The sequence below is a fragment of the Neolamprologus brichardi genome, chromosome 22, assembly GCF_056152115.1.
Source record: "Neolamprologus brichardi isolate AB-2024 chromosome 22, ASM5615211v1, whole genome shotgun sequence".
In the NCBI taxonomy this organism is placed as follows: domain Eukaryota; kingdom Metazoa; phylum Chordata; class Actinopteri; order Cichliformes; family Cichlidae; genus Neolamprologus; species Neolamprologus brichardi.
The window spans coordinates 20,881,751-20,892,620 of record NC_142124.1 but is presented as its reverse complement, the minus strand read 5'-3'; the positions used below and the strand labels follow the sequence as shown (position 1 = coordinate 20,892,620).

Here is a 10,870-nt window from a genome sequence, read left to right as displayed (position 1 = left end):
ACTATTCTATATGAATCAGCGCGCCAATCACGCATTTCTCCCCATGTTTGCCCAGTTTGGCTTTTGTCATGGCTTGAAGCATGAAGATGTAACGAAACACGCCAGTGATTAAATCCGAGGCGCTTTGCATTCAAAAAATACCCTCTTTAAAACTTTCCGAGAACTTTATGTTGTATTTGGATTTATAGAGCAACCCTTAAATAGGTTAAATGATAAAGGCGTGAAATAGGCTTTAAAATTCAACTTTAGAGCAACTTTCTATCGACCTTTAATCGTTTCATAATTTGTTACAAGACCTGCTCCCCGAAAAGTTTCTTATTAACTTATTAGTGAGTGCTTAGATCTCTGTAGTCTTTCTCCTGTATGGATCTATATGAGGGTTATTTAAAACCAGGGAGCTTTCCGTCGGCCTAGTTAAACTCATACAATTTTTTAAAACCCCGTTTATTAGTCGTTAACCATTTCCACTCCTCGTGAAATAACGAAAAGCACACGGATGGGGCTCGGTGTGAATGCCAGCTCTGCCAGCTGGGCAGTGTCTCAGAGCTGGTAGTCTCACAGGCTGAACGTATAGAGACAGCAGTCGTGTTAAGTTGCTCTCCAGTCTCTGTCGGTTTAAATGAGCCGATGCATGGCTGCAGCCCGCGCGCGTGTGTGTGTGTCTGTGTGTGTGGCTGCAGGCTCTGCAAGAGGAGTAGTGAATGTATCGGTGAGGAATGTACAGAAAGTCTCCCCGCCCCCAGCTTCAGAGCTCCTCGCTATGGACAAATTCCATAGGGGGCAAAACTGACATAAAGTTTCAGACTAGACTGCATCCTATGTGGGAAGATTTTCTGCGGTTAATGTCGGTGTAGGGAAAGAACTGACAAAATCGATCTGTTTAAACACAGTCTAGGACATTTCTAGAGGGAAAGTCAAGGAGGGAAAGAAGGGAGGGAGATTGTTTAGGTTTAAAAAAAAGGAGAGAGCTTATAGCCCAACTTTGAGCTGGCCTTGCTCCAAGATATAGTCTACGTCGCCAAGCGCAAGGCTCTTTCACAATCCTATTTAGGCTACAGAGAATCAAGGATTCTGTTTTCCGGTGAGATTGCTTTATTATGTTTTTATTTATTTATTTGTTGCGAGGCGATTCGCATCTTTAACAACATTGTCGTTCCACGTGAGTTTTAACCATTTCATCCAGTTGCTGACCGCTTCGGACAAGAGTCAGGGAAGACTGTGGTGAACGCCATGTTGAGAAGAATCTAGAGCCTTACAGTATCATTAACTAAAAGCAAACAATGTCCTTAACGATGATAATGCAACTGCGTTTTTCTTTTTTTTTCTTTTTTCTGCTCCATACATGTGTTTTCTATTGTCATCAAGTGCTTTCATGTAGGCTCCAAAAAACCCTCAAAAAAGGGCACGTTTATTCCACAGATTCTGCTTTGAGATGACACCCTTCATCTCATTAGAAAATGGCGGTTTGTGCCCCCCTAAAGCACATGCCAAGGAATATTTCTTGCAGCAGTTAAATGGGGATAGCCATAGCCTGCTGGCAAATTAGCAAATATTCCAGAAAATATCTCTGTTATGTTATTTTTTTTTAAAAAAGACGAATAATCCCATAAGAATCTGCTCTAGCTTTTTTTTCTCGCTTTCTTGTCTTACACACCCTTTTCACCCCCCATACACAACTTAAATCTTGGGAATTTGTGTGGAAAAGTTTCTTCTTCCTATGTCATCAGTAGATGATAGTACTGCTTATATATGCTGATGTTTTAAATGAAATAATCATCCATTAGTGTTTTTTTGCTGGAAGAGGAGAGGAGGTTTAAAAAGCGGCCAAACGTAACACGATTGTTTTGTTTCAGTTGGCAGCAACTGTTCCTTTATTAATTGATCTATTTTTGTAATTAAAATATTTACCAAGTAGCTGATCATTTGGTTATATTCTGAGTTTAGTGCACACCCCACAAAGCATGACGTTTGTAGCAGCTGCAATTAGAAATTCTTATCTCTTCTTCTTTTTTCTCTCTTTTTAAAAATTGAACATCAAATGAACAAAAATGCACTTTGACGTCATAAACATTTGTTGATTTCTGTGTGTTTTATGTGATCTGAAGATCACTGCATTTTTTTTTTTTTGTCTATTGTTGTGAAGCCTTTGTGTAGGTTAGCAGCACATGTTGATGCAGGAGGAAAAGTTTTCACGCAGAGTCACATGAACATTTGCAGACTTTGGTATACATTGCAGCTATACTGAACGGCCATGCTTTAGCATGTGGCTTTGTCTCTCTTATAGGAAACCTTCCCCTCTGGCAGTTGTTGTTTACTGGTTTCAGCACCTTGATTGATTAGCTACAGTGTGCTACGTGTTAAGAACAATCCCTTCCTTAACGCCAACCCCCCCACCCAAAAAAAAGCAATGACTTGTTTTCTGAAAGAGGATGGAAACATGATTTGCTGTTTTTTGGAGTTTTAACACTTTGCAATTTTGCAATGGGCTTGTGTTTGTTGTGCGAGAAAGTGCGTGATTTGATGAATCTTAAGCAGAGTAAGTTGTCCGTTTCCTCTGATTAGAAACGCAGGTGTGATTTGAAAGCATGTGAATATTGAATATTTAAAATAAAGTGATGTGATGAGCATCTGTGACTTTAAATATTTTTGTTCATTAATGTAAGTTTTTAAAAAACACAAATCGTTTATGGGCATTTTCTTCAACCATCGAGCTTTTAAATATTATAGATAATAATTAACTTTGTAATTAGTGTGTGGATTGCCATTTGGGTTTAGCAGTTGGGTATAGATGCATGCAAAACATTAAAATGTTTTAAAATGGCTATTTAATTATTTTAACATGTTAATACAAATTAGACTAGTGTTTGTAAAGCAATAAAATGCACCCCTAGTGTAATAAAATGTTGTTTATCTGCTGAATTTGTGGAAATCTCTTTAAAGTATGAATAGAAAAATGAATTTAACTTTCAGAAATGTAATTTTTGAAAGCATCTGCTGACTAAGATTAAGAATTTGAGATAATGGTCCAAATGAAAACAATTAAAAGAGTCCGGCTGTATTTATGTAAGACCCCAATTTCCTTAAGAACAGAGCTCACAGAAAAATAGAAATTTTTAGGTAATCAACCACTGTTAATGTATGTTATTCCAAGTAGAAGCCCAAGCTTATTGGTTAAATGCGAAGAATTCAGAAGTATCCCCATCAGTGTTCCTGCTGCCTCTTAACCTTCAGACGGTGTCCTGTACGCTGCAAGCGTCTCCTCCCAGTTTTAATCTAATCACAAAGGCATGTTAAAGCTACAGGTTGCACCTGGTGTAAACCTGGGTCTTGTTTAGTTCAGTTTTATAAAAATGAAACAGTTAAAGTATGCGTGAAGGTTCATGGAAAATTCAGAAAGTTCTACATTTTATGTAGAATTAGTGTACTGCAATGATTTAGTTATCTTTCTCTCAAAAAATCAGTGTAGTGGATGTGTTTAATTCTTCGTCTAAACACACTATGTTACTCTGCAGCTGGGTATATAGGTGTAATTTATGGAATCCCAATAATATCTCGGTAACCCTTAAACATCATGTTTCCTTCTGGTTCTCGACCCCCTGCCATGACACCTGGGTCATAGGACAATTTCAGTGACTAAAAAAAACCCCCCACAACTGCACACGTAACTATACAATCTAGAAAATGTCCTGGATTCTCTCATTTCCCTGCACCTGCTCTCTACGCTGAATGCTAATTTGGCTACCACAGGACTCAGATCAGGAAACAATAACTGTAATTTGCTTCATCAATCAAATGTTTATAGGAACAAGTGTACGTACAAGTTCACTCATGAAAATGTGAAAGTGAATGCTCATGCACACTTAGAGATGATATAGATGACGATAAAGTGTTGGGTTTTTGACCCTTGTCTCCTTCGAGCTAGTAGTTACCTTGAAATCACAAGAATTATGTGAATGACTAGGAATGAATGCATAACTCTGAGGGGCCCCATGACATGTCAGCAGTGATTATTAACCCCATTTGAATGAAGTGCCTTGTTATTGGTCCCATGGTCTACAGATAAAGGACCCTTCATTCCTTCAGGTTTACTTTTGTGATTATCTGCTGTGTCAAAATCCCATTTCCTCTCAATCTGTTCAAATTTTAGCTGTCTTTATAGGGGACAGAGTGAGTGATCATGGTGGCTTCATGCATTCTGCAGGGTTGTTGTACCTGTGGCTGGTAACACCATTGTATGCAAAACAAATCTAATCATGTTCTGTCTCCTTTTCATTATGTAATATCCACTGTCACAACGGTGAAGAAGTTAGTGCATTTTAATGTATTACCCCTCCATGTGAACATTGTATTTTATTAACTCAGTCTAATAAAAGTCTTGCTAAAAGCCGTTGTGTTTATTTTCCTTGGTGTCATCTTAATGAAAGTAAACTGAATGTATATTGAGGATACACTGTAGTTTCAACACAAGAACACAGCAGGCGACTTTAAGTTTGTGTCGATATCTTATTGTGCACACCACCTTGGAATTAATCTTGTTCTGTGAATCTCTTGCTTTCCCACCTCACCCACTCAACTTACAGCATTCACTCCCACCTGTACAACTAAATCCCAACTTCAATTTCATGAACATTAAGTCAGAAAAACACCTTAAACTTTCCGCGGTTTTCATAAATTTGTATTTTCCATACAAAGAAACAACAATAAAAATAAAACAAATTGCAAAACATGATATTAAAACTCTCTGAAAACTTAAACAATGACTTCTTGACTGGGAAAAAAAAAATTGAACTTCTGATGTTGGTAGCACTTCATTTTAACCACCTGATTTAGTTACCATTAAAGTTATTTAGTGTCAAAATTAACACTGGCATTAATTTGTTATCTTTATACACACAGAGTGCATCATTAATACAGGCTGCAAAATCCAGTGTCACTTTTTTCTTTCCCCATCTTGAGTACAAAGTTAACAGTGATGAGTACAAGAAATCTGATCAACCATAAGTGAGCAAAACACGCGATCCGAGCTCCAGAAAATGAAGGAGGAAGGAAAGATGGAGGTCTAATAATGAGGCAAGAGTAAGCCACAGGTGCTGATTTCTGTGCTCAAACTCAACACGGATGCATCCAAAGGTCTAAAAATTAAGACATCTATTTCATGTAAACAAGAACTACTTTAAAACTCAAGAGTTCTGCTGATATAGACATGCTTAATCAAAATGTTTCCCTCTGAAACACTTTGATTTACCACACGCAAACATACACACACACACCCATCAGTTATTGGAGGGATGCTGAATGTTGAAAGAAGCAACTCAGTAACGTCCTGCAAAAGACAAGAAACAACAGACATTTCTGTTAATAAACGGCTGAAGTCTGTGAAGTGCAAAAAGACTGATCATCATTTCACCAGAGACTTAAGCACAGAGATGTGTTCGAACAAGTGCAATAACCATCTTTTTGTGCGCCATTTCTCTTCACACTTACGTGGGCTGTAGGAGCGAGACCGTGAGCGAGACCTGTATCGACTGTAGTACGGTGATGGAGAGCGCCTGCGACTACAAAAAGAAAAAAGGAACTTGAAATGTGTCTTCTACCATATAATACTACAACACTTTGTAGTTAGAAAAATTAGCGCTGACCTATATCTGTAGTCGTACTCGTCATATCTGTCGTAGCGGTCATAGCCACGGTCATAATATGACTCTCTTCCCCTTCTGCTGCTGCTGCCACCGCCGCCACCACCACCACCACCACCACCATTGCTGTAAAAATGTAAAAAAGTTAATTAATTAAAAAAATAAATACATAAAAAAAAGTAAAATGACTTCTGAGAAACTTAAGGGGAAAAAAAGCACCATGTTAAGCACAGACAATACTGCATTTAATCAGTATGGCTCAGAGGTGCATTTAAGCTTCATGGAGATTTTAAATGGAGCTCCAGTGTTATGCAGTAGGTTAAGTGAACAGGTATCTAAGATTTGATACAAATGCTGATCTTACTGTGTAGGCCGGCCCATGTAGATTCCTGGCGTAGGGGTATGGGGACGTTTAGTAATGGAATAATCCACTCTGATGCGCCTCCCATCCAGCTCCATGCCATTGGCTCGCTCCATTGCCTGGGAACACAAAAGGGAGGAGAATACAAAGATATTGTCAGACCACTGTAAGCTCTTTGGTAAAAATGTATTTAAATAATGAAGGCCCACCAATATTGCACACTGAAATCATCTATATTAGACCCCATGATTGGGTGGTGAGAGAATTTAAAGAAAGGCTGACACCTAGTGGCATACTCAAGTAATCACACCCAATCTTTTAAGAAAAAAACAAAAAAAAACTCTCTGAAGAAGCAAATCTAAACAACTGGTAACAAAAATGGAGAACTCCCTCTTTCTGGAATTTGGGTTTCATTGGGGTAACTGTGAAATAGTCCAGAAACATTAGGAACTGTAGCCAAAACTATTTTCATAATGTTTGTTGATATAATGAGCCTATTTCTGCCAACAATGTTTTTGTTTTAATCATTTCCATTCTTAACTCAAAATTGAGATATATTTAAAAAATATTTAGTCAGATATCTAAATAAAAATTTTAAAGATTTAAAATAGTAAATAAAAAAATGAGATAACCTGAAAATACAATATTACAATAAAAATAAGTTGCTCGCATCAAGTCTGAAGACCATTGGGCATCGGATCCATAAATAACACCCCAAATATTTTCCATACCTCTTTAGAGTCTTCAAGCCTCTCAAAGTAAACAAAGGCAAATCCACGGGAGCGACCTGTGCGCTGGTCATACACCACGTTGACTCCAGCCAAAGGACCGTAGCGTGAAAACACCTCTCTCAGGTCACGCTCAGTCGTGTACAGGCTCAAACCAAACACCCCCAAACACGTGCTCGGATCAGGGTTCGCCTGGAAAGGTCAGCGATAGGGGTAAGAGTTGATGATGTAGCTTACCACATCTACCCATGTAATGGTTTGCATACAGAATATATTTAATGTATTTATGATGCCCCCCTCACCCTCCACCACATACACACAGGATCACTTTACATACTTTATGCACAGATGCTAGAAAAATGTCTTTCCCCAAAACCCAGCACAGAAAATAATCACTAATAAAACACATTAAATCAATCATTTATAACTGATGCAGCTGATGCTTAATGGTTGCTTTGGATCAGTTTTGCAGCTTATGGACAAAATACTGTTTCACCTACACTGGATACATGCTCTCACATTGTGACTTTTGACTTATAACTGAGGCAGTTATTGAGTTGCTTTGAAGGATATAATCCATATAATTTATGTTTGTACAATGGGGTAACAAAAGATGATGAAACAGTAGCACAATAAATTCTCAGTGGGTAAACTATGACAGCTTTAATAACCCCTTAAACTGCTTTCAAAAATATGTCACAGGGAGAGCTATGTATATACACATGCTATAAAACCTTTTCACTTGCCTCATGCTTGCTCTGTTTTGTATTATTATATGGCCCACATAAAGCAGCTGTGCTCTACAAGTATTGAGCTTAAGAAAGCTAGTTAAACTAGTTAAACATGGTGCTGCAAGAACATGTCAGCAGATGAGGAACCACTGAAACGCATTACTTTTTGTGCATATGGCATAAATATATACAATATCTTTTTACTTTACCAGCATTTTACATTTGAATCTTTAAAGTCACTTTAAAAAAAGTAGGGCACTTAGTATATCATTTGATCTGCTCAAAAATTATTGTCATTGTAAAACACATAGCACATTGTACTTTATATGCAATAAAACTGCACACACATCAGAAATCATCAATTACTGGAGCAACAAAATAAACATACAGTAAAGAAATAGTGGCAGCATTTTTTTTAAGTACTTAAATGTTAGTTGAGGCCACTTTTCCACTGGAGTTTCAAAATATAACTTGATTCATTAGGTGACCTAATACTTATTGTAGATAATAAAGGTGACGCTGGTTGCAAACCAGCCAGTGTCCACATACATCAAGTTATTTGTATTTCTAAAAATTTCACTATGATTATTTATGCATTTATACCCTCATGCAGCACTGCAATGAGAGTGGTAACTTTGACCCACACACAACATTACTCCCCCCCCCCCAAAATATGTCAGAAGGTCCACATACCCTAACATCAGCACCACCGCCATGACTGTATGCTTCTTTTGTGAAGTCATGGCTCTGTTGATATAATGAAAGGGAGGGAAGGTTTATCAAAGGGGTTATTAAATGTCATGTCAAAGCGGATTCCCACCGCATTTACCACAATCAACTGATAACATAAAACATATTTTACACAACAATATATTTTTATAACATAACACAATGAGAACACTTCTCTGGACTGTAAAGACTTTTAATTAAACACTTCCTGTTAAAACAGTTGTAATTCCTAATAACAATTTAAAACAAACAAACAAGCAAACAAACAAACATAATATACATATTGAAAAAATAAACCAAAATGACAAAACTGTTTTGTTGAGATTAGCCTGAAGCCTCTGGAAACATGTAGGTGCGCTAAATAAAAATGTGTCATGTGTTAAGTGAAATGTGGTGTGAAATTCACTTACAGGCATGGCCTCCTTTAAAAAATAACCCCCCCCCCCAAGCATTTTGAGCGTATAAATTTTCACTTTAAGTATATCGTGCAGTATATATTCATGTCCACACTACTTACTAGCTATGACACACAATAACCCAGTCTTTACAAATCTGATTGTGAATGTGTACGTTTTTTACCTTTCCTTCCATAACCTACACAGTTACACTTACCCTACTGCCAGTGTGACGGCGCCGGTTTGACATGGGGGACGTGCTCTGGCTCTTCCTGCGCCGGTATTCAGGGCTGTAGGAACGAGAACGGGACTTCCTCCGGTGGGAATAGGACCGAGAGCGTGAACGGCTGTACCGGCGGTTTGAGTGCCGTCTAGAACGAGATCTAAAAATGAAGAAGTGAATTCAACAGAAGAGAAGATGGCAACATTTAGGATAATCAGAGTGTGTGTATGTGTGTGTTTTGGGAAGGGGGGGGGGGGGGCGCAAAAGGGCCAAGCTTACCTGGATTTTGACCGAGAGCGTGATCTGGACTCGGAGTGTTTGGAGACCCGGGATGGGCTCGGAGAGCGAGACCTGCTCTCCGACTTGACCCGAGCTGGACTCCCACGATCCGATTTAGATGGGGAGCGTGACCCCTATTGCCATAGCAGTATGTTAACAACCTTTACTCATTCAAAATTTATTTATTTATACAAATCACAATAAGCAGTCAAATAAAATGGAAGTATCACACAGAGTACACTTATCTAAAATGTACAGCCTATATACTGCGGGAAAAAGGGTTAGTAATCATGTAATTTCAATAAATGAACCTCTGTGTGGCATATTATTAAAATATATATATTTTAAAAAATGTACATGTTCACCTGGACTATTAAAACGGGAAAAAAACATGCATTTTCTTATGTTACAGAAACGGAGCATGATAAAGAAAAGACATTTTGACACAAACAATATATTTACTTAACCTAGGGACACATTCATTCTTCCAGATTCTTTACACGCTACTCCCTTCTCTGAGGATTTCTATCCTTCTTCATTCTTCTTTTTTCAGTTTTCTCATTTTCTGATTCCAGGTCTGTTTCATTTTAGCCATTACACTGCAAGCGCGTCTATCTGACACCATTCTTCCGGTACACTTCCTCCCTTTCCAGCTCTATGTTCTGTTCTGTATATGTTTTCATTAGCCTTCTTTTATCTTGAAAATTTTCTTCATCATTCTTGGATAAAACTCTTCAAATCCTTCAGGTTCAATAACCTTAATGAAAAAAGAACATTCAATGAAATTAAGATCAGAGTGTTTTAGCAAAGGAGAATATCGTGAATGAAATGAAAAGGAAAACTGAATGCATCATTACATTTACAGTGCTGCTTCGTTAGGTTTGAATAACCCAGAAATTATGCAAATAAGCAGAACAATGTAACATATGTGGGAATAAAAAGAGCTTAAATGAATTTTCTAGCAATGTTTCAACCTGATAAACCAGAGAATGAACGCTGAGAACGAAGAGTGGCTTAGGACTAACCCTCATACACTGACACAAAGCAGTACTACACACAAAAAAAAAAAACCGTAAGTGTGCAGAGCTATCCGCACAAAAGGACGTTGGCATAACGTAGGAGATAACTTGTGATTCCTTTCATTAACGAATGAGTCAGTTGCACTCAATTAAACTCACACTGCATGAAGCCAATTTGCACACACCAGTGTTTTAACACTGGTTATTATTTTAAGCCAACTAGCTTGCTAGCTAGCGCCTGTTAGAAGCAGCCTTGCTAGCAGAGCATTAACCTTTCACATTAAAACAGGTATTAGCATAGTTTGCTTCCGTTAACTTGAGGCATTTCTCTGCCTCTGTCTGAAAACTGTAACGCAAGCCGATAAAGCGTTGCAGGTTATTTAGAGTTAGCACACATTACCATTGGCTAGTAGTTAGTGTATCCTAACAATGTTCTTTACTGAAAGCCACACGGAAGAGAAAGGGAAGAAAGGAAGGTGTCACCGATATCATTCGACGGGAACTACTTACCCGCCCTTCATAGTTTCCTTCCTCAAGGTCACTCATTGCTCGGTATAGCTAATAAAAGCGGTTATTTGGACAAAAAAATAAGCAAGTGGGTTTATATGCTACGTATATGTTCTGGTCAGTAGCTAGAAGATGGCGCGTAACGTAGGTTGCTGATATGTTTATGAGCCGCAGGATCTGACGTCATCTCCCACGCCCCCCTTCGACATTAAAAAAAAAAACATGGCGAACACACGGAGAAGTTGTAATGTTCTTTCACGGA

At 38.2% G+C, this 10,870-nt stretch overlaps 1 protein-coding gene across 2 annotated transcripts; it reads right to left on the bottom strand.

Moving 5' to 3' along the window:
• Window positions 1-4,659: 4,659 nt before the first annotated feature.
• On the bottom strand, window positions 4,660-10,787 carry tra2a (transformer 2 alpha homolog). Of its 2 annotated transcripts, none has more exons than XM_006787628.3 (9): window positions 10,612-10,787; window positions 9,083-9,216; window positions 8,798-8,963; window positions 8,150-8,203; window positions 6,729-6,917; window positions 6,001-6,116; window positions 5,640-5,762; window positions 5,485-5,555; window positions 4,660-5,323 (listed from the first exon to the last, which is right to left on the bottom strand). In XM_006787628.3, exons 1-9 carry the CDS (start codon window positions 10,645-10,647, stop codon window positions 5,313-5,315), a joined length of 900 nt encoding a protein of 299 aa, XP_006787691.2. In that variant the 5' UTR covers window positions 10,648-10,787; the 3' UTR covers window positions 4,660-5,312. The 2 variants fall into 2 exon arrangements, with proteins under 2 accessions (XP_006787691.2, XP_087691115.1); XM_087834989.1 differs by lacking the exon at window positions 10,612-10,787 and adding an exon at window positions 10,502-10,591.
• Window positions 10,788-10,870: the final 83 nt, after the last annotated feature.

Bases quoted from the DNA above. Each gene is read 5' to 3' on its own strand.
- tra2a (XM_006787628.3), bottom strand. From the start codon at position 10,647: ATGAGTGACCTTGAGGAAGGAAACTATGAAGGGCGG. The intron at 9,217-10,611 runs GTAAGTAGTTCC...CTATGGCAATAG, and splicing joins AAGGAAACTATGAAGGGCGG to GGGTCACGCTCCCCATCTAA. The intron at 6,117-6,728 runs GTATGGAAAATA...TTGTGTTCCCAG, and splicing joins GGCTTGAAGACTCTAAAGAG to GCAATGGAGCGAGCCAATGG.